Source organism: Anabas testudineus, chromosome 13 (assembly GCF_900324465.2).
Source record: "Anabas testudineus chromosome 13, fAnaTes1.2, whole genome shotgun sequence".
NCBI lineage: Eukaryota > Metazoa > Chordata > Actinopteri > Anabantiformes > Anabantidae > Anabas > Anabas testudineus.
Window position 1 is genome coordinate 15,978,059 of NC_046622.1, and position 24,430 is coordinate 16,002,488.

At 39.8% G+C, this 24,430-nt stretch overlaps 1 protein-coding gene across 1 annotated transcript; it reads left to right on the top strand.

The window, feature by feature from the left end:
• The first annotated feature begins 876 nt into the window (after window positions 1-876).
• Window positions 877-24,377, top strand: vps53 (VPS53 subunit of GARP complex). Its single transcript, XM_026367292.1, has 22 exons — window positions 877-1,020; window positions 1,451-1,531; window positions 2,222-2,271; window positions 2,368-2,434; window positions 7,688-7,774; window positions 8,281-8,396; window positions 8,703-8,822; window positions 11,083-11,161; window positions 11,291-11,434; window positions 11,551-11,693; window positions 12,191-12,332; window positions 13,062-13,160; window positions 14,445-14,539; window positions 15,618-15,860; window positions 17,041-17,188; window positions 17,460-17,542; window positions 17,640-17,718; window positions 17,990-18,138; window positions 18,252-18,321; window positions 18,485-18,622; window positions 22,661-22,765; window positions 23,021-24,377. The coding sequence occupies exons 1-22, from the start codon at window positions 934-936 to the stop codon at window positions 23,189-23,191; spliced, it is 2,496 nt and encodes an 831-aa protein (XP_026223077.1). The 5' UTR covers window positions 877-933; the 3' UTR covers window positions 23,192-24,377.
• The last annotated feature ends 53 nt before the right edge of the window (window positions 24,378-24,430 follow it).

A 24,430-nucleotide genomic window follows, 5' to 3' on the forward strand; every position in this document is an offset into this window, starting at 1 on the left:
ATTGTCAATGAAATCATGTTACAAATTAGGACAGACCATGATGGGCAGGCAGTAGCAGGACAGGTTATAATGTTATATAAAATGTAATTAAATATTCTGAGAAAGGAAGAGAAGAGCTTTACATCTCCTCTGTTCACACAGACCATTAAGGAATAAAAATATGAAATATGCATAGGTTCTACATAAACTGCACTTTGTATATAAATGTATCTAATTTTATCTGTAATTATTATGATGCTCTGTTTATCTTTTGATGCCTCCCCATGCTCCTCATTACAATATGCAGGTGTGTAATGATTCTGAACAAAGGCAATAAAAATTATATTATGTTAGTTCTTCAGTTGAGCTGTAAAAAAAAAAAAAACAATAGATAACACACTTCATTTGCCCCCACCCGTCCAAAAAAAAAAAAAAATTAAATAAATAAAACAAAAGGAATTCAAAGGCATGTGTAGATGTTGTAGAAAAAGTCCAGCAGTTGTATAATTTTGGACTTTGAAAACTAAAATCGCGAAAGGAGGCAGCTGTTGTGTACTTTGAACGTCAGGCTGCAACATAGTACATAATTACACCCTAAATAATTGTAATTAACAACAATTATCTCTTAATCACTGCCTATCCCTAATTGCCACATCACAATTTATCACCCACTTTGATATAAACACAAATATTGTTTGGATCATTCATGTTCACTTTAAAGAGGCTGAGAGGACCTGACTGAGATTAGATTTTCACCGAACAACAAAGAGATGCGGCCGAGGAGGCAGCGAGAGAGGTTTGTGCTTGATTACAGTCGTGGATACGTATTACAGGATAATCACGCTAATTTCCGACAGCCCCGAAAGCATCTCTTTCGTGATGTCATCAAATTTCCCAGAAGCCTTTGTCACCAGGAAGTAGTATGCCGGAGAGGTGTTTGATTTTGTTTTGACAATGATGGAGGAAGAAGAATTTGAATTAGCTGAGGATTTGGAGGCTATTTTGCATCTAACCCCAGAAGTGCAACTAGCCATCGAACAGGTAGCCGTTCAGCCTGCTCACTAATGCAGTTTTTAATCGGTGTTAGGCGGCTTGAGACTCCTCAGACAGCTGTTAGCAGGCTAAGACCCTACGAGCTGACTGGATGAGACCGCTATAAAACATTAAAGTCCGTTAGCATTGACAGTACTTAACTTAATATCTTGTGTTTAGGTTAACCAATGCTGTATATTAGACGTGAAGCTAGTTTGCGAAGCTGTATTTGGCTTTAACATTTCAATGAATGTTAACGTGAGTGACAAACAGTAGCACCTGTAATTACATGACTCATTTAGCATTATCAGCACACAATAATACTGTATGTGCAGGTTGTAAGTCCTAACATCCGTGTTTAAAGACCTTTTATCCCACTGTCAAACATTCAGTGTAGCTCTGACTTTGTATCTAAAATGTATTTTGTATTTTGTGTAAGGTGTTCCCCAGCCAAGACCCGCTGGACAGAGCAGATTTCAATGCTGTGGAATACATCAACACGTTGTTTCCCACTGAACAGGTGAAGTGAAGTGCAGATAGGTTTTCACTTGGGATGTGCACACTGGTATCAGTTTTAGTCTGGACCAGCCTGATGTAGGATATGACACACGTAAACTGGTTGTTATTTTTGATTAGTTGAGAACTGTTTGTTGCTTACTGTCATTTTTCGCAGCAGATGTTTTGATCTGTCACAGTTGCAAAGCTCAGATGTCACAAGTGCTGACACTAAATCAGGTCTGAGAAGAGATGTGGAGGAGCTAAATGAAATCTAGCCATCACAGATTTTATTATTTACTCTTACAGTTTTTCTTACTGTAACATGTCAAAATGTATTTACTTGAAAAGCCAGTTAATCTTAGCTTTATGTGATATTGTACTTTAAAAACCAGGGCAGTTGCATAAATTGGGAGTCTATACACAGATGAAAAGTTATTGAACGCGAATATTTTTATGTAAAAATACATGTCAGTGTATGTAGTGATACTATACATAGGTGCTGATGTACGTGTGTACTTTATATATGCACATGTATTTTTACAGTATGTATTATTAATCCTAAATGACTTTTAGGCTTTATCTTAATAAAATGTTGAAATGCATGAACTGTATGTATACTTGGTACCCATTAGGGGTCACTGTAATCCATTTTTTACGATGATAGGTAGTTGCTTCATATTTTCTTGACTTACTTGACTGTATTTTCTTTCAGTCTTTGGCCAATATTGATGATGTGGTAAATAAGATTCGTCTGAAGATTCGGTGAGTAGGTGTAAATGATATCATCATAATTATACGTTTTCACTTCTGTTTTTATTTTACTGTTGATGCATCTCATTTCCATTTCCTGACGTCCAGCCGTCTAGATGACAACATCAGGACAGTAGTGAGAGGCCAGACCAACGTAGGCCAAGATGGCAGACAGGTAGGTTGAGCTGCAGGTCATGAAGAAACAAACTGCAGTTGTTGGAGAAAAACTGATTGTCTGACAATCAAAACTGATTTGTATTTGTTGTCCTGAAAAGAAGTGCAGCAACTAATTTTAATTGTGTTTGCTGGGTATCACATTTAGGTTTAAAAGAACAAATTGAATAGTATTGAATTGTATTTTGTAATGGATTTGTTATGATAGGTAGACAGTAGAATAGTTTCCAGTGGTTTGTTGGTTTGTGCTTTAGCCTACAAGGAGGGAAAATTAAGTGTGTAGTAATGTTTCTCATATATTATTGTCGGGGTACACGTAGACCATGAATGCCAAATTGGAGGAAATGAGGGAGCGTAACAACCACATGGGATTTTGTACGTGGACACTACAATGCTGATTCATTACTTGTGGTGTTCAAAACAGCATCCTTCTTCAGACGTTAGAACAATGTCAGTGGTTGCTCCCAACTCAGAAAAACATGCTCCTACCCCTCTCTTGCTCTTTCCTTTCTACACACTGCTTCCATGGAAAAGGACAAGATGACTCAGATTCAGTCCCGCTGCTCAAACTAGCCCTCTTTACGGAAAACACTCTGGGAAAGAGATTCCTGTATGTACGTAAATACTAAGATTTCTGTAAAACCCAGTCTTTGATTCTCTGCCTCTTTTTGTGGGAGCATGTTGGAAAAGAACAGCCCCAGATGATTTAATCCAGGTCTTTGCACTGTCAGGGGAGTTGTGGCTTAAAAGGAAAGTGACACCTGATGGGTGAGCTGCAAACAGTATGTTCTGACCAGTTGACATGATTAGGTGTGTGTTGTCGTCAGGGTGTCTGGCCCGGTGGCCCTGTCTTTTCCAGCTAGCTACCGTTTAGTAGCGGAAACGCTCTAAATTTTCTCCAGACCAATAACATTATACAGTCACACACAATAATTTTAGTTTGTTTTTCCAGCCCCACTGCGGAATTCCAACATTTCCAGAGGGAAAATCTATTCTGCAGACGGAAAGATGGAGAGGTGTTCATTTCAAAAAACCAACAGGATTAGCAATTAAGTGATTTTTACTGTTAACACTCACTGAGCTAAATGCAAAGTCTCATGATAAAACCAAAAGTAACAGTTATGGAGAAGGATGGAGTGAAAGGATTGGAGAACAGGGAATGTAGGGGAAGTCTGGAGAATTGTTTTCCTTTTTCTCTGTAAGCGTGTGTCAGAAAGTAGAAACTAGACTGTGTTAGTGGTCAGACGCTGGTGACTAATGAAGGTTGTATTTAGTGTGTTGATGTCTGTGTTACTTTTTTAAGTTACTGTGTTTCTTGCTTGTGTTATATTGAGTTTATTGCACATGTAGTTTGTAGTTTGTCTTTTATCATAGCAGCTGTTAAAGTTGGATTACATTGAGCCAAATTGGAGAGAGTATGATTGACTGTAATACATGCTGTCCAATGGCAGAGAGACAGACTCAATTATAATGACACATAGTCCATCCTGACGGCACTTAAATGTGGCATATTTCTGGGCAATTTCCACTTATTTTTCTAACTTTCATGATTTCATGTGGTCATAATATTACAGATGCTATTTCCTAAAGTGCTGAAGATGAGGGCAGATTGTGGGATTCTCCTGGCATGTACACGCCTTTACACACACACACACGCACACACGATCAAAATATCTGTATCTAGCCCAGCCTAGAGTTTCCCTCCACCACACAGCTGATATAGTACGTGTTCTTGCCTGCCTGTTGTCATAGTGATGTGGATACAGCATGCACACCTACTCCACAGTCAGCTGTGCTCAATGTTATAGCTCTAATGGAGAGGTTATTTAGCATGGATTCGTTTTTGTTATAATGAAAGTTTTGGTTGCAAAGCGTGTGTGGATGTTTGATTGTGAGCAGCTCATTAACTAGATCAAACATTTCTTATCAGTTACTGCCTACTGTTCACATTCCTGTTAGTTAATTGGCGTTCAAGCATTTTCTGTAGAGACCTGCTGTGCACAACAGTACAGTGCATCCAGAATTCTTTTTACAATTTTGCTATGTGATAGTCTTATTCCAAAATAGATTAAATTCAATATTTTCATCAAAATTAAGTATACATAAGTATTAATAGCCTTTCTCAATACTTGAAGCACCTTTAGCATCAATTACAGCCTCAAACCTTTTCAGTATGATGCTACAAGCTTGGCACACCTATGTTTGGGCAGTTTCTCCTATTATTCTTTGCAGTACCTCTCAACCTCCATCAGGTTGGATAAGGACCATCAGTGCCATTTTCAGATCTCTGATCATTTTCAGAGATGTTTAATCGGGTTCAAGTCTAAGGCCACTGTGCTCGTTGGGACCTTCAGTGCTGCAGAATGTTTTCCGTACCCTTCCTCACATCTGTGGCTTGATACAATCCTGTCTCAGAGGTCTACAGACAAATCCTTGGACTTCTTGGCTTGTTTTGTGCTCCGACATTCACTGTGAACTGTGAACTGTTATATAGACAGGTGTATGCCTTTTCCAAATCATGTCCAATCAACTGAATTTCCCACAGAGCTCCAGGTACGTTGTAGAAACATCTTAAGGATGATCAGGGGTTAGGGTTAGGATTAGGGTTCTGGTGAACAGGATTCACCAGAACTCAATATGAGTGTCATATTTTTAAAACATGTAACATAACAAAATGGAGAAAATGTTAAATGGCATTTGTATTTTTCTTTTATGTCCAATGTTGTATCAAGAGGATTAGAAAATGCAGAGTTGGGTAGTTTTCCTATAAAATCTACTTAATTTAAATATTTCATGTGAACTCTGTTGGCTGTTCACGTCTTGTTTTAGTTTCCATGCTTTCATTTTCTCATACAAACAACAAACAATTTTAAGGTGTTCACAATGTGCAGGTTTCTATTAGTGCATACCTCCATTATTTTAGTGACTTTTTCAGTACTATTATATCTGACTGATTTATTATTTCATCATCTGCAAAAACCAACTGTGCCAAAATTGTGCATTTTTTCCAAAACCAACTATGAAATGGAAATAAAACAATCAAGGATGAACTGTAGCATATTGCCATTTATAGCAGAATGCATTAGAAAGTGGTGCTGTGGATATTATTTTCTGTCAAGCTTAACTATGATAAAACACATTTTACAATCAAGAGTTATTCCATAGAAAACATGTTGTGTTGGGTTTTTTTTTTCTTTCTATTAAGTGAAACGCTGTTCTGTATAAATTATCTCTTTAGAAATGTTTACATGGAGCTCAGGCAGTGATCAAGCTGTTAAAATAACCATAGTGTGTTGATCTAATTTATTGCATTTGGCCTTAAACTCAGTACTTAAAGTACCATTTAATATACCCATTATTCATGTCTGTGAGAAGGAGGAGCACATCTAAAGCTTGTTCTAAGTTTAAAGAGAAACTCTCCTTTTCTTTTTTTTAACTCAAACATGTGCTACTAAATAATAATATATGTTAGGAATACACTGGTGTACATGTATGCATGTGTGAGAGCAGATAGCATCTCAGGCATGGAGGCGCCTGCTGGGCAGTGGTCTCTCTCTGCTTTCCTCAAGGCTAAATACAGGAAATGAGCGCTAGGAAAGCAGCCAGACTGACTCAGCTGAGTCTGCATGAGCGACAATTGCAACCTCAGAGCTTCTGGCCCTGTATGCATTTTGTTTGCTCAACATCTCCTCCTGGGAACCTCTTTAAAGATTCAGTGGCACTCCCTTCCGCCTAAGACTCAGATAAAAGTGTAATCACATAACCTGCCTTCATTTTTCCAACTCATGTATCCAGTCACCTAACAGCCAAAGGCTTCTGTGAAGCATAAAATGTAGTTTCAACTTTTGCTCACATTGACTGTAGGCTAATTAACAGTAATGAATATTTGTCTCTAGTCTGCACAGCAGACATGTTAATGTAAATTCATTTTATACAGAGCTCATTAAGTTTTAGCTTAGTTGAACAGCATAAGTTAAAACTCACCTTGGAGGATTAAATGCCAAAGTATGTAGTTGCTGTTGTTAGTTTTATGACCTGGTCATTTGGCGTCGTCTTGACTCTGTGTCTCCTCTACACTGTCACACAGCATTGCTCTTTTAGACCGTACAGGAAGGAAAGTGAATCCTCTGCTGCCAGAGCAAGCTGTATTTACAGTGTGTGTGTGTGTGTGTGTGTGTGTGTACACGTGCAAGGTTTTGTGTCTTTGCTTACTCTCTGTCCACTTAGAACTTAGAGGTGCTTGTAAAAATGGTAAATTCCTTGCACAGCTGGTGCTGTCTGTTAGCATTCCTGTGAGTGAGTGTGTGAGTGATGGAGGGAGAAAGAGAGAGAGGCAAACTTGTGAAACTAGTGAAACCAGTAACCTTGCCATCAGATGTCAGCAAAAATTCATTTTAGGACCATCAAAGAGTTGACATGTGAGATGTTGGGGAAATATTAGTTCAACCATCTTACAGTTTTAACTGTCAGATGTTATTGAACCTGGTCTTGCTTTATAGGCTGGTAAAACTGATAATGATCTATTTAGCCTTTATAGTGCTGCTTGACATTTCAGGGATTGGGTATTAACAGGATAAGTTTTCACATTGACAAAATCCAGTGGTGAGGACAAATAATCTTTTGGAAAATTGACCCGGTCTGGCACACCACAACCCCACACAAATATTTAAACCACCACCCTGCTTCTTACAACATAGAAGTCTGAAGTTAAATTGTGTCTTATACTGTATATGGTGATATACATTTTAATTAAAACAGAAGAATAACAAATCCATCAGCTGCTGACAGTTTCCATGTTCTTTGCCCATGAATTTGTGGATAAAAGAAAATCCAGACTGTCATGGCATTTTTTGATATTTCCACCAGACACCAGCAGGCAGTTAAATATGCATTTGTTAGCCTGACTGTCAGCTTAGTGAACTACAGTACAGTAAGAGGGTTCATTTCTATAGAGTAAATACAAACAAAAGAAGTTATTACCCACAATGAATACGTGTATTTTACCTCATATGGAACAGTACATCAGGTATACTTCAGGTGTTCTGGCATTATTGCATCCAGGACTATCTCCAACAAAATGTTGCTAACATCGGTGGGATTCTACCTGGTTAGATAAGGGTTAAAACGCAAAAAAGTAATGTGCTGAGACCACTGATTTCTAATGGTGTCCATGAACACACAGACTCAGTGGTTCCTAAATAGAAGTTCAAATCTGTCTGTGTCATTATGTTTCATATTACTCTGTTTTGTGCAGGCATTGGAGGAGGCCCAGATAGCTATCCAGCAGCTCTTTGGCAAAATCAAAGACATCAAAGACAAGGCAGAGAAGTCTGAACAAATGGTACGTACACACACACACAGACACACACACACACACATATGTAGAAGTGGATTGTTGAAGCTTATATTGTATGGCTAGGGGAGATGCAGCCTGCATCCTCCCTCCTTCAATATGGGACAGTGGGGTGAGCTATTTAAAGTCGAGGTAATGCGCCTTCCATGTGCCTGTTGCAAGCAGCGCTGTGTTTTGTGTGTGTGTGTGTGTCTCAGTGAGAGTCAGAGGAAGGCCAGTAGGCTGGGTGAGTAGAAAAAGGATGAGGGGGGAGATTGGCTAGGAGACCCTTCCTCAGGAGGCCCGTAGGAGCAATTATTTCTCCACTCAATGGGTGTGGCTTTCATCTTTCTTTCTCTTTGTCCTATTACTGCAAGCTCTCCATTTATTCGTCTTTTCTTTCTTTCTTCCCTCCCATCCCCGTACATTTACCTCTTCCTTTCTTCCAGGCAATTTTCTCTTTCTCTGTTCTCTTCTTTGACCAAACTCTCTGCTTTGTTTGTTTTCCTTCACAGGTCAAGGAGATTACGAGGGACATAAAACAGTTGGACCATGCCAAGCGCCACCTCACTACTTCCATCACCACCCTCAACCACCTGCATATGTTGGCAGGGGGAGTGGATTCTTTAGAGTGGGTACAATCATATTTCTCACCAAAAAGACTGACTCAGGTTATCCCTAAAGGTTATTTCACCATAATTAGGTATTTTAGTAGTTTAGTAATTGTGATATGTTATATTATTAATTCAGGAACTTCCAGAAGCTGTCTTTTAATTTGTTCAGTCAGTTTTCATGATTGATAATCAGATTGACCATTGATGATTACAACTAGCAGCTTATTTTTTCCCACATAGAGTTCACTGTCTTGATAACTTGTAATGTTCCATTATTCCAAATAATAATAATAATGATACAAATAATTCATGTTGTCTTCTAGAGCCATGACCAGAAAGAGGCAGTATGGTGAGGTGGCCAATTTGCTACAGGGAGTGGTCAATGTGCTTGAACATTTCCACAAGTACATGGGCATCCCCCAGATCAGACAGCTTTCTGAGAGGTAAATAACTTACTGGTAATGTATATGTGATGAGCAGCGTAGAGCCTGAGCTGTACTTAGAGCTGAAATATTCAGACTCCTCTGTTTCAGCTCGACTCTGGAAATGTGGTTACAGTATTGGTCTGGAAGTATTTTATGTATTATATCATGTTTATGCAGATATTCAGACACACAATGCAAAAGCACACAGGAAGGAAGGCCACTGAATAGGGTCTTGTCATGCCAGCATTTCGTCCATGATGAGAGATTAGGGGCACACTTTTCCAAGGGGGCTTTCAAGCGTATTTATCACACTATGCACTTGCAAGCTTGCAACATGTCTGTCATTTTGTGGTGTAAGATTAATGGTACAATTAGAAATGTTTGTTTGCTTTGGAGAGATTCACATGCAAAATCTGAATGTGGTATTTTATTAAAACACGCAAACACACACACACATAGAACAACCATACACTGTTGTTTCCCATAGCTCTGTCTGATTACAAATTTCCATTTTTACGAATATTTTCCAAGAACCCCAGAATCCATTCGGGACACATTGTCCAACTTGATGTTCAAAGTGTTGTTGATCCTGCAAAACAAAGAAGTATAACCTTTTGTTCTGCTTTTACTGAGGTGTGGCAAACAGTGTTCTTACCAAATTAACAGCTGTGTGGAAGAATTGACTGCTGGATAAAAAGATGACAGGAGAAACAAAGGGAAGGGAAAGGCATGGGAGTATGTAGGCAGGACAGATGTCTGGATACAAATGGTTAAAAGAATTATATCAGTAGTCTCTGTCAGAAACATTGGCAAGCTAACACATCAGCCTCCATAATATTTTAGCTAGAAGGAGCAGACAGAGTCAGTGACAAGGAAAATTGCAGACAAACATACTGTAGTAAGCAATTCACATAGAAAGAGGATAAAGGATTAGGTGGGAGTTTGCAAAATTACCACAAACAGCAGCTCTTTGTTATTGTCATGTTGTTCTATATAATAACTAGGGGTGAGAGATATGGACCAAACTAATCATCAGAAATATAAAAAATACAGTAAAATGTTTCCTTAATAACATGTTGTGTCAAGGGTCCATTCTTTTTTTTTGTCCCTGCCAATGTTTTAAATTGGTATCATGACTTTGGCCTAACATCTGCCATTATCTCGTCCTCATATTCGCGGCGTTTCTACGTAACTGAACATATTTGTATCCCTTTCCACCTTTCGTTGTTTCAGGTTTTCAACATCACTTTGTAGTGTGAGATGCCCATGTTGCAGCACATATACCAGCACATGATCACAAAACTATATCAACAATATGGCAATATGACAAATTCTAATCACATAGCAGATTTATGATGATGATGTACCGTGGCGTATACGATACAGCACAACCCTACAACCATTTTTCTATAGCTGATAAGAAGAAGACATCTACTTTAAATGAGTAAGCTGTAAACCGCCACATGCAAAAATTAAATAAAAAGAAGATGGAGGTGTGAGGTGAATGGATCTCAGTTAGCTGAAATATCACTATGATATGAAAACCTCATAGTCTGACAGTTTTAAATGTAAATGTTTCTTGAGGTACTGCAGTATTTAACATTGTAATAAAGAAGGTTAAAACTAACTATTAAAATAACAAAGAAGTACTTGCACAGTCCATTAAACCTAGAGATGGTATTTCTAGCTCTGTTAAAAGCAGAGTTTAAAATGTGATACTACAGGTTACTGACTAATATGAATATTAGAGCTTTATGACAGCTTTCCCCTGACATTTCTCTATTCCTGGCTTTACTCCTTTACTCCTGGCATTAATTCTATGAGGGGAATAAGCCTTTGTCGTGGCAGTACTTTGGACCGTGACTAACTGGAGTCAGTGCAGCTGTCACCTTTCAACAGGAGCAACTTTAATAATTTTTTATTATGCCTTTTCCTCATCAGTGTTTATTGTTGTTCTGTCTACTCAACCACACTACTCAACTGTCGCACATACAGGTGAATTAGTTGGATGTCTGTAGCTCCACCATGTGCTGAATATACATGTATATGACCAGGCCTGCTGCTGACAGCTTGGTCTTAGTGAGACTTAGTGAGAGATTTTTGAAAACTTTTTGACAGAAGCTTATCTGAGTTTGACACACAACCAGTACTGGTGCTGCAGAGCAGCGTGAGTGGTTAGAGTCTCAGTAGCTGGTCGAGAGAAGTTTACTGTGGCTGCTAGCTATAAGATTAAGAAAACAGTGATATGCTCAGTGTGCTTGTTTTTGGTCCTTTTTAGAGTAAAAGCAGCTCAGAGTGAACTGGGGACTCAGATCTTGGCAGATTTTGAAGAAGCCTTCCCCTCTCAGGGCTCCAAGGTAAATATGTTGTGCAGTTGAAAAATCCAGTTTTCCAGTTTTTGTTTTCCTTTGTTTTTCTTTTTCTGGAGAGTTATCATTCTTTCTCCTAGTAAAAAAAGTTTATATTAAACTTTTCTTTCCATCCAGAGACCAGGTGGGCCCAGTAATGTGCTGAGAGATGCCTGTCTGGTGGCCAATGTCCTGGATGCGCGCATCAAACAGGAAATCATCAAAAAGTTCATCAGGCAGCACCTGTCAGAGTACCTGGTGCTCTTCCAGGAAAACCAAGATGTGAGTGAGAATTTCAATCCTAGTGCACAAGATCTTATCTAGTTACAGTAAATAAGTAACTAACACAATAGTAGAATTTGGTTATTAATAAAAATGGACTTTGTCCTGTTGCTCAGGTTGCATGGCTGGACAAGATCGACCGCCGATACGCCTGGATCAAGCGCCAACTGGTAGATTACGAAGAGAAATATGGACGGATGTTTCCTGAAGAGTGGTGCATGACGGAGCGTATTGCTGTGGAGTTCTGCCACATTACCAAGTAAACCCACCTAGGAACATGTGTTTAATAGAAAACATAAGCTATGAACCTAAAGATGTATAATTAGTTCATTTTCTGCGGATCCTAAACCTTGTCTCTGCACGAAATTATAGTAAATTAAGGAGGCAAAAATTCAGAAATTGGTCATGGAACTTTTCTGCATTATGAAGTGAACCACATGAGTATAGCGTGCCTGGCATGATTGCAGATTCAGTGCAACTTTCTGTGCAGTTGACGTAGGTGACCTAAATGAGCGTTGACCTAGTGTCCGCGATTCTCAGTCTTTTCCCCTCTACTCCATGAGAGATGAAAGTAGAAGACACTGTGTGTAGCTCCCAGCTACAACTAACCAAATAAACATCTGGCAAAAATCATAGTAGTGTCATGAGAAATATGCTTGAGAAGACAGAGAAGACTAGAAGACACAGTGACATACCAGTAAGGATCAGTGGGATGTCAAAGCCTTGTCCATTTTCATATGTTTGTGTGTTCTTAAGGGTGGAGCTAGCCAAAGTGATGCGAACCCGGGCTAAGGAGATTGAGGTGAAGCTGCTTCTGTTTGCCATTCAGAGGACGACAAACTTCGAGGGTTTACTGGCCAAACGCTTCACAGGATGCACCTTGACTGATGCACCCGGAGTAAGAAAAAGCACACACAAATGCACAATAAAAATGTAACAATACAGGTCTGGTAAATCTAATTATTCTGGCTGGAATAGAAACTAAAGAGGAAATCAGACCATGAATTCCAGTCTGTGCGTGTGTGTTTACGTTGTGTTTGAGTTGACTTTTGTGCGGTTTTGCTGTAGAATAAGCAAAATGGCAGCATGCAGATTGGTCTCATTAAGGCAGAATATTTCTGTGATATTTCTCGCCACTGGTAGTAACATAATCACATTTAATGAAACTCCTGATTAGTAGCTTGTTGTGCTCTACACACACAGATCCCTGAAGAAACCCTTTAATTCAGGTCATGTTTGCATGTGGAGGTGGAAGCGATAAAGACAAATTACGTCGGGCTCATTAGTTACGTCGGAACACTGTACTGACAAGCTTGTCCAGATATGATAATATTTAGGCTAGACACGGACCCTTTTGTCCTCAGTTTACACCCATGCCTGTTTGGGTCTCATAATTAATCCGGCTGAGTGGAATTTTATAATTGGAGGTGTTTCATCAAAGCCTCGTGAAATGGTTGACATAGACATGGAAGACAGTTGTAAAGCGTGGACATTATTTTAATTATTAAGAGTAAATATTAGGAGGATTGTCTATCAAATAAATAAACATGTAGTTCTGAATCATAAGTACTGATGGTCTTAATTTAGAAGTGGGAAAGAATACAAAGTTGTTTTTGTGTTTATACAGCAAAAGAGGCCAGAGAGCCCTCTAGATCCAACTAACCCCTTCTTGGAGGATGAGCCAGGTGAGGATGTGGGCACAGAAAAGGATGAAGATCTGACCAAGGTAAGTTGATCTTGACTGACCCCATCTTCCTTTTCCACATCATGAAGGTACTGTTATAGTTTCACTTCTTATCTGATACATTTGTTTTCTTGGCTGAAGTAAATACAGTACAGACAGCAAGTATACAGATATACAGACAGTTACACAGTTTTATTCATCAGACTCAGACGTATGTTCTGCTGAATAATGAAAATGTGAAATGCCGTCCAGTGAGTTTAAATTCATTTGACTGATTTACAGAATGCTCCAGTGTGCCTTTTGCAGTTTGCTCTTCCTGAAGTTTCCTTTTTTACCGTTAGTGTTTTTCTGGGAAAGTCATTTCTGAACTGATTTGAGGGTCTAAGGACGGAGGCTGTCATTGTACAGACTGTAAAAATCATTGAGGCAAAATTACTTAAAATAAGTTAAACTGCAAATTGATAGTATTACTTCCACCAGCAGTGTAATCAGCAGTAAAGCATGATACATACCGAGCTGTATCATCATCGCTATCTTCAAACTGTAAGTGACCTTCGATGAGTCCTGATCTACATCATATTGAACATCTGTGGAAAGAGCTGAAACATGTAGTCTGGAGAAGGCACCCTTCAAACCTAAGACAGCTGGAGCTGTTTGCTTGTGAGGAGTGGATCAAAATACCTGTCGACAGGTGCAGATGTTTCAGAGTTATAGAAATCGCTTGATTGCAGTGATTGCCTTGAAGGCTGCACAACCAAATATTAGGTTAAGGGTGCCATCATTTTTGTCCAGGCCTGTTTCATTAGTTAGTTTTTTTTTTTGTTTTTTTTTTTTAAAAACATAACCACCACCATGTTTGATGGATAAAGTGGTCCTTTCAGTTTTCTACACATTTTCTTCCACCAGTTAGATAGAGGCGGATTTTTCTTTCATCTGTCGCTGTATTTTTCTTTTTACAACAACACTACTGGTTTACTACTTCCTTTTGCATGTTTCTGTAAACTGTAACCTGGCATTATTATTTGGACACGCCATTGGGTTTGCATCCTGTGATGGACTCTCAGAAGTTATGTTTATGAAGGTTTTTGGCAAAGAAACATGTATGCAGCAACCTGCAATCAAGAGAGTATTCTTGACTTGCTGTTTAGTCTTAAACTTATTTTTCTTCACAAGATCAACAAGCACAAGCCTTGTGTTCCTTTGTCTAACAGGTCATTTGTCATTTCACGATTTTCTTGTGTGCAGAAACTAAATGGGACGCAAAACATAAATTGATTGGTTAAATGATTGATTTCATTAATAGGCCATTTTCCTCTGCTCTCTCAGCCCAGGAAGCCGAAAGCTCCGGACAACCCTTTCCATGGCATTGTCTCCAAGTGCTTCGAACCTCATCTATATGTCTACATAGAATCCCAAGACAAGTGAGCAACACGCACACATACACACAACACTGCTCATATAAGTAGACAAGACCAAATTGGGTCGTGGTTTCCAGATCCAGAATCAGAAGCAGGTTGTGCGTAAAGCTGGCACATGCGTCCTTTTTCCATTGCCCACTCATCAATCAGATCCCCCTCCTCCTATTCTGCTTCATTGCCTCTTCTGTCTTTCCATCTCTTGTTCCTGTACATACCTCTTTCTCCACTGTGGCAGAAATGTTTCCCATTAGCTGCATGACCACAGACGTTCGGAGAAAGAGAGAGAGAGGGGTTGAATAAGTGCTACCACAGCAGATCTGCCTTATTTTGGTTCCCACCTCCTAATTTTTTTTCTTCTTTTTGCTAACCCTTCTCTCATCTCTTCATATATACGTATTTATGTATCTGTCCTATTTTCCTTCATCTCAGTTTTTCTATTTTTTTTTTACAGTCCTGTTTTCTTTTTGCCTTTTTGTTACTTCCCCTTTTCTCTTTTCTTCTACCACCATCCTTCATTTCTCCTTCATCAATCCCTCTTCTCAACCGGTCATGGTGATCACTCTTAATACAGTTCTGGAGCTGCTGTGCTTGTATGTAGCCCCTGCCTCTTGGCTCTTGGGCATGTTAAATGCTGATTATCTGTCCAAGTGAGCAGAATTGACCTATTCTGCAGCTACAACCTCATTTCAGCTCAATCCAAAGTCTTTAAACAGCCAGATCAGCTTGTCCCCACTGGGACATAGCAGGAGAGAACAGTGGCCTTGTTGTTTTGTCCTTGGCTTTAGCGCTCAGATTCAGTAGGACGGGGCCACACCAACAGAGTGTGGACTTGTTGACTGTAGCACTGAAGATTTTGACATGCTTGAAATACAGACCTTTCTTCTATATATCTACATATATATATTCTTCTCTATTTTAATTTAGTAATAATCTATTGGGCTTAATGACACATCATTTGTTGTTAATATTTAAATGCCTTTGTTTGATTCATTTAATTTCTTTTTATGCCTCTAATCCAACCACTTGTGTGTGTGCATGCCAATCTGTGTTGTTTTGGCTGTACACTTTTGGACATCTACAGGAACTTAGGCGAACTGATCGACCGATTTGTGGCTGACTTCCGAGTACAAGGACCACCCAAGGCGGGCACAGACGAGGGTGGAGCAGTGCTGCCCAGCTGTGCGGACCTCTTTGTCTATTACAAGAAGTGCATGGTGCAGTGCTCCCAGCTGAGCACTGGGGAACCAATGATTGCCCTCACGACTGTCTTCCAGAAATTCCTAAGAGAGTACGCTTGGAAGATCCTCTCTGGAAACTTGCCTAAGTAAGACTGGTTCAGGTTTCGGCATTTAAACAACAAGAAGTGAGCTTTCTTACGTATGTGATGTTATGCAGATGCTGAATTTGCACATTCTACCGACAGTCAAATCAAACTGCTTCCATATTGATCCACTTTCATATTGGTTTCAGTGTGTATTTGAATCAGTTACTGATTCACTTTGAAAGTGTCTTAATATGTCAGTGATAGTATGTGTCTAGGAAACTTTCCCCCTTTTGCTTGAAATACAAAATAATGTTTCCACGTCCGCAAGTTGGAGTCTCTGCAAAATAATTCAACAAATACCATGAAAATGCCAAAACCAACGATAAATTGATTCTACTAACAAGAGTTCAATAACTATTAAAAACCCATAATTCAGCCACATTTCACTGGATGACTGAATACAGACTCTTTAGTTTATTAAGATTCAGCCCCACACTCACTGTCCCTCTGACTGAAATACTCACTTGTTACTTGCTATTATTCATCAATGAGAATCATTATATTTTCTCAGCAGTGACACAAATGTGGATTTAATTAGTATTAACTTTTTACAAGCAAGCATGGCACACCCATATCGGTTCATTGTTTTGGTAGGGTGATGGACTGTTTAGAAGTGTAATGTCTTCAGTCCTTGCTGTGTTTGATGGAGTGGATGGCATGTTATGAGAAATCTGGAGTTGGTTATGTTGTGGCAAAGCCTAATATGCTACCAGCAAAAACAACTATGTCTTACTGGCCACATTAGACCTCATCACTGGCTGTTGTGCGCACACACACATACACACACACACACACACAGACAAAGGCGTGCTCTGTTTCTGTCTCAGATATTCACGCATGTTAATTACATGCTTGCAGTCGGTAAATAATGTATACCATATTGTGAGCCGCCTACAAACACTCTGTGAAAGACTCACTCAGACACTTGCAGACGCACGCAGACACTCTCATTGGCCCAACATCCTGACACTTTCATCTCCCTGTGGTTATTCCAATTGTGTCTCACTTACTAAAAACGGCATGCTGTAGTCTGATTTTATTCAGTTGAAGAACACTTTACACATTCTTGGATTGTATACACAGTATGTTAGCCCCTCTTGCCTCTCTGCTAAATCATCTTTACCCTTTTCTGTGTCAACTGCTGCTTTTCCCCTCTCATCTGTCTCTCTTTTCTGTCTAGGTCCAGCAGTAACAGTGGGGGTCTTACCATTACCAGTCTGCTGAAGGAGAAAGAAGGCTCAGAAGCTGCAAAGTTCACTGTAGATGAGCTCTGTCTGATTTGTAGTATTCTTAGCACTGCAGAATACTGCTTGGCTACCACACAACAGGCATGTGCACATAAATACATACAGAGACCAAGAAAGTGTAAATGTGTGTCTTCAATTAGTTTTAAACCAGAACTTTATCTGAAGTGACACTGGATAGGAATTGATTGTTCGATGTATGTTTCTATACCGTTTAAAGAAATCCATACAGCTAATCTGATCCACTGTTACAAAGTAGAACCACACACCTTTTAATCAGTGAACTCTTTAGCTTTATTATGTGCTTATGTGTGTGCCTTCATGTTGCCTTCATGTTTTTGTTTATGTGTTTCAGTTGGAAGAGAAGCTAAAGGAGAAAGTAGATAAAGTCTTAATGGAGAGGATTAATTTGACTGGGGAGATGGATACATTTAGCACGTAAGTGACAACTGCAGATCAACGTTTTGTTATTATTTTTAAAGAGCATGTTTTGTGAAGAATATGTTTTAACAGTGTCTCTTTTGTTTTTTTGTAGTGTGATCTCTAACAGTATCCAGCTACTTGTTCAAGATCTTGATGCTGCATGTGACCCTGCTCTCACTGCTATGAGCAAGGTCGGGCACTGTCACATACTCACGTAATCAGCTCGCATAGTATATATGATATTGGAATCCAGTACATTAAGTATCATGTAAAGTATCACGTTTCTGACCTTAAAATATACTCTAAGACGATGTAGTAGGCTATGTGTGTTTGTGAATGTCTCTATTTCAACACTAATCACTCAGAAACTACAGTATGCATTTTCTACGTCAATAAATGTCTTTGTGAGATGTGTTTAAAGGGATTGACACAACTCCTAAATTTTGTCTCTCTCCCCCTCAGATGCCATGGCAGAGTGTGGAGCACGTGGGCGACCAGAGTCCTTATGTGACGTCAATCATCATGCACATTAAACAAAATGTGCCGATCATAAGAGATAATCTGGCCTCCACACGCAAATACTTCACGCAATTCTGCATCAAGTTCACAAAGTATAGTGCACACACACACACACACACACACACATACATTCATATCGTGTTTTATCCATTAGCTGTAAGTAAAGGTTCTTAAAGTTAATATGAATTTTTCTTTCTTTCTTTAGTTCTTTTATTCCCAAATTCATCAACCACCTGTTCAGATGTAAACCTATCAGCATGGTGGGAGCTGAGCAAGTAAGTACATTTCATGCTGCGAATGTGTGTCCGCTATTACATGATTATTACATCAGAAAGCTCATGCAATGTATAAATTCTGTGTACTGGTAGAAATGTTTGATCGTGAATGACTGTTGTTATACATGGCTGAGTTTCTGTCTTCTATATCGTTCCCCACCAGCTCCTACTCGATACACACTCCCTGAAGACAGTCTTGCTGGATCTGCCCTCCATAGGCTCTCAGGTGCTGCGCAAGGCACCTGCCAGCTACACCAAGATAGTGGTGAAAGCCATGACGCGTGCTGAGATGATACTTAAGGTGAGGATGATAGAGCTCTTTAATAAAACTAGACTCCAGTGCAACAGCTCCGTTCTGACCTTTTTTGCTTTGCAGCTTTCAGGTACATTTGTGTTAGCAGCTCCTGACTTAACCTTCGTGAGATGAATGTTGGAAAAACACTCAGATTATTTTAAACAGTTTACATTGCCAGTGTAAACGGATGGACACATTTAATGACAATTCGAGTTCAATACTAAATACAAAATAGTATATCTTAAACATATAATCAGAAACGCTCAGTCTTCCTGGAGTGCTTCAGATTTTATGACTTACCTTGGGTGATTCAACTTTGTTGAATAAATTCATGATGGTCGTTTTTATAACTCAACCTTCAGTTTTTGACCTTTAAAGGCTCGGAACTCTATAGAGCCTTTTGTCTAAGTGATTTTCACATGTTTACCATTAAACTGATTTAATGTTGAAACTCTAGCACATCTAGTTAAACATGAACTTTGGTGTTGATGCTAACACTTGACCAAGAATAGTCTGGCACAACCTGCAGCTAACTGCTTTTTCCACTGATTGAGTTTCCATTGTAAGAGGCAACAATAAAGTGAACAAACATCCCTGTTTTGAGTGTTTGTGGTATGCCTGGCGAGCCAGCGTTAAAATGTTTGTCTTGAGTCAGTCAAGCAGATTATCTACTTAGTTTATTTTGAGCAGAATAACCTTTAATTGTGTCTTTAACCCCACTCACAACAGCATTTTATGTGCATATTTCCATAAAATAACCCACCTCACATGAAGTAGGGAGGGAAAGATTTAACAAGTACCAGATGGGCTGCATTAGACAAACACACATATGTTGTTAAGACGGTATGTGGTGGACCTTCAGCCAGTGTAAAGGTGTGACTTTCAACCGTGGGGCTACTCTCAAAAACACACCTTCACATGCAGCTCAACGTGTATATTGTTGTTTTCGGTGTGGTATGCAAACACAGGATTCAGCCACTTAGCTTTGACTGAGAATAACCTTGTGAGACCCAAGAGGACACTGGTATGTGGCTACCGTAGATTAACCCCACCCTAATTAACTGTCCCTGGAGTGTACAGAAATGTACACGCCTGCCTGTCCCTTGATTTCCTTTGGACTCCCAGAAGGCCTTGTTTCCTTCCTGGAGCTACGATTGTCTGTCTTGATGTTTATGGCAATCATTTTGACCTGCTGTGGTATGTCAGCCTTGCATTCACTGTCAAAAGAGTGGATCAATAGCAGAGAGTAAAATAGTTTTGATTCATACCATTATATAACAATTCGTCAGACTCTGGCTGTCATGCTCATGAAGTTTGTTTTTAAGCAGTCCCTGACACTGACTGTCAGCAAACCCTTCTTGCTATGTCATATTTGACTACCTCTTCTGACTGTTGCTTGCTTTTGCATATGAACTGTGTAGGATCTGTCTTTGTTCCCTGGAAAATGCTCTGAATGTATATACATAAATTCCAACTCATCTGCCACTCATTAAAGGGGCATTCACGTTATAGAATTATAAAATGCACTCACATCCGCTGACTCCTTTAGCTGGAATGTGAATCTATATATCTTCTGAAGAACTCGCACAGATGTAAGTGACAGTGCATGAAGGCCTTCAAGTGATTCATGTGCATTACTGCAATAGCAGAGCACAAAATAATCATTGTGCAGGGCTAGAAATCTGATACGAAATTGGCTAACATATACAATAACAAATATAATATCGATGGAAATTCTCAAATTAGTTATACCTAAAAATGATCGATAAATAATAACCTCTAAAATGGGTCATAATGCTGCTGCCTAATGTAAATAAGGTGCCATAAGAATTACAGTTTGTCCCTTGTAACAAAAAGTCATGGAAGAAATACTTCTGTGTATTGCATTTTACTAAGATTTCCTACAGTATGTGAACGTTTCTTGGCCTTTGAAAACCAAAACAATATAAGAAAAGAGTAGCTCTAGTCAGTCCAGCCAGCATTTTGCACATCAACATAGTGCAAGGTTCCTCCACTTTGGCTGAGACTTAAGCTGTTCAAAGACAAACCCATCAAAAGAAAGTTGATTCAAGAATTCCTCTGCTTCGCCTCAACAATAGTTTTAAATTACACTGTTGATGCTGTGGCTTGAAATTAAATCTGGTTCACCCCTACCAAGAAACAGCACTTCACCGGGTCAATTGAAGATTTAAGCAGGTCTCCTTGTGCATTCTTTGCATACAGAGTTCTTTAAACTCTTTAAACTGCAACACTATTGTTTTTAAGGGTTTTGATTTGTACCCTATAGTCCAAATAGTCGAAAGGAGTAAACAGGAGTCTTCACACGTTTGTGTTTTTGACAACGTTTTCTATAAATTAGCCACTCTCATAATTATCTAATAAATGAGCTGGTAATCCTGTTTACTCAGGTTACCCCTCACACCACCTCCAGGAGCAGCAAAACACGCTGTAAACACTTGTTAACACACAATTGACATATTATCACCTCATAAAGTTATGTGTTAGCAAACAGCTGCTTGTTTGGCATTTGTGCTGTTGACCCCTGATGGAAATTGCTGCTAAACGCTCCACAGCAGTTACTAGCTAGTTAAATTTCTTTCTACTGTTTGGTCATGGGAAGTAGTGTAGGGTGGCTTTACCAGTGCTTGTTTGTGGGGGAAAAAATGCTGTCTTTTGTAGCAAGTTACCAAAACATTGAGCTGAAAGATGCTAAAATGGTTCACAGCGCTTAGTAGAACTGCAGGTTTCGGTGTCAGTTCTGTGTGAGCAATGTCTTTCATGTTGCACATGGTCATTTGGTTTATTATTAATATGTACTTATTGACTAGTGCCGCTTTAAACTAAGGCAATATTCAATATTTAATATTCAGTATTCAATAATCCCTGTCTTATTTAGGATTTCCTTGTGTAAGCTCTCCCAACTCTTTAGGTAGCTGTCCAGGTTTATAGTTTTATATTTTAATACACAAATTTTCTGTTATGTGAGTGAGTTGTGGTGAATGTACACAGGATTCTGTACATCTGTGTGAGACGACCTCTCTTGGCCAACACAATGCCTGTGAGACGTGGCTGTTTTCCACACTCTTCCAGCCCAGCCTACCATAGCTCTCTCAACTCTCTCCCCAACAGTACCTCTGAAGTTCTCTTGTGGGGAGTATTTAAAAGACAACCCCCATCCCCACCCTTGTTCAGCGTGAATGTTTCCCTCCTCCCCACTCTGTTTCTCTCTCTCCCCCTTTTATGCCCGTTTTCATTCTTAAACGTCCCTCCCACCCCTTCTTTCCCTTTTTACGAGTTCCCTACAGGCCTTTCCCTTGGCCTTGCTCCAGGACAGTTTGCAAGTAAATCACTCAGTCAGCAGGTCTAGTAAGAAAGACAAGAATTCCACATGATCCTGAGCCTTTCATGCCTCCTCTTCCCTCTCTTTCACCGCTGCTTGTGATTCCTCTACCACTGTCTCACTGTCTGTGCAGCTCCCCTCCTCATGTATTTTACGTTGAGTAAGTAGAGTAGTAGAGCTTGAAAGGACTGATTTTAAATGAAGGCTGGAAGGAACCAAATGCAAAATCTTCTCTGTGTGCACACAAGATGGGAGGTGGGGGTCTGTTGGACATGTGCTAGTCTGCTTCCTTTGTAACGGCTGCAAGAAAATGCTACCCGATCCTCGTTTTCCATTCGGTCTATGTTGTGTGGGGGGGGGGGGGGGGAAACAACCCAGAGAATCCAATCCAGAAAGACCCTTTTAAACTTTTGTTGCTTTTCGCCACCAGGCTTTGCCCAAACCCACTGAACCCCCAAAATAATTACCAGTGAAGCCAATTATTGCCCGCTCGCGTGGAAGGAAAGAGTGGGGAGTGGGCTTCTAAATATAGAAACATAATCTCAACTTTGTTTGCAGCGACTTGGGTTCTGCCAGATGTAACCCCCGTTCCTTCCTCTGGCCCATAGCTTCCCCATGTGGGATCATTTAAAGATCTCTTGGGTCATCCCCATGATGGTTCAAAGAAAAGGGTGAAACCAACATTAAATTCTACTTTTCTGCAGGTGGTGATGGCCCCACATGAGCCACCAGTGGTGTTTGTTGATAACTACATCAAGCTTCTGGCTGATGGCAACCCTGAAACCTTCCAGAAGATACTGGACATGAAGGTTGGTTTGGTTTGACCAATAACTTGAATGAATAGCTCAACATTTTTGGAAACACGTCTCCACTCCGACGTATTGACTGTGGAGCTAGACCAAGTTAACGTTCAGCAATAAGAAGCGTGTTTCTTAAAATGCTAAACTATTATTATCACTCTTGTTGCACAGTCTTACTGTTTTTCCTACTGTGTTTCACTTTTGAAGATCGATTTATCTTGTCTTTGTGTGAATGTGTGTGTGTGTGTGTGTGTGTGTGTGTAGGGTCTGAAGCGCAGTGAACAGAGCAGCATGCTGGAGCTCTTCAGGCAGAGGCTACCCACTCCACCTTCCGGGGCCGACGGCGGCCCCTCTCTCTCCTTCAGCACCCCCACCCCTGAGCAGGAGTCATCGCGCATCCGCAAACTAGAAAAACTCATCAAGAAAAGACTGTGAACAGACGCACAGGATGGGTCCATACTTAAATGTGTTGCAGTTGTTCTCACAGACCTGTTTTTTCTCATGCGGTTACTTGGAGCATTACAAAAAGGTGACTCTCTGACTGACAGTAACATTAACATAAAATGACGCTGCATTATGAGGATACTTCCTCAACTGCTACTTGCTGTTCATAAATATGCCATGTGCTTCTGTAATTTCCCACTTTTCATTTCATGACACTAACGTCTGAACTAGGTAACACTGGGTCGCTGTTGCAGTGTGTTTTTACACTCAAAAGACCAAATGTAGTGCTGTTAAAGAAATTCTGTTCAGGGAGCCTCGGGCTGCCTCTCTGGGACACTTTTAATCCAGCATGATTACAGGCAGCCTGATCTTAATTAAAGTAGATGTTTTCTGAGAATAATATATTCCAAGGATAGTCACAGTTTTCCTCTGCTACTTTAAATGAAAGTGGGGGGTAGCTGGTTGAAATGTGTGTGTGTCTCTGCCATCCACTAAAGCAGATATTATTCAGAGGTGTTGGGATTGTTTGTGCGAATTGTGGTCTAAATAGAACCACTAGCAGGGCTTCTCCAAGTCTGGGACAAAGAGAATCTTTGGATTTCATGTCTTCAGTCTGACATAAAAGCATCTTTGTCTTTGAATTTTTAATCCCTCTAGGCTGAAGTGTTTTTAACTCGGGGGAGTGAATAATGGGGTGTCTACAGTGTGCAGTATGTGTGTCAGTCCTTTTACTTTGAAAGGTTGATCCTGTCTACTTTGCATCGACTTTAACAGGTCTAGTGAAAGTGAGAGTGTACATGTGTCCAACTGCTCCGTGTTTGTAGGGCAAACCTCTCCGCAGTTTGGAAAAATAATCAGCTCAAAATACACTTAGACACAACACGATGGCTTTGTCTCAATACTTTGCCAAGTGGTGTCTGACGCTGCTTCCTCACATACCATTAGCGATGTCAAACACTGTTCTTTCTGATCACACGAGAACTCATTTGAAGCCTGTTCCCTGGTTATGGTGGCTGATTTCGACGCCAGTGCCTCTCGGTACTGAACGTCCCTGTAGATCAAATTAATGTCACTGCATAGTGTATACATTCCTGCCTCCAGGTACTAAATGTTTGTATTGTCTGAATTGTATGTTACACTGGCAAATGTTGAACTCCATTAAAAACATTGCCAAAGATTTTCCCTGGTGCTTCATCAGTTGGGTGTAGACTGCATTAATTTGCACAATTT

Coding starts and splice junctions, on each gene's coding strand:
- vps53 (XM_026367292.1), top strand. CDS start 934: ATGATGGAGGAAGAAGAATTTGAATTAGCTGAGGATTTGGAGGCTATT. Junction 12,333..13,061: donor CCTTGACTGATGCACCCGGA/GTAAGAAAAAGC, acceptor GTGTTTATACAG/CAAAAGAGGCCAGAGAGCCC. Junction 15,861..17,040: donor CTCTCTGGAAACTTGCCTAA/GTAAGACTGGTT, acceptor TTTTCTGTCTAG/GTCCAGCAGTAACAGTGGGG.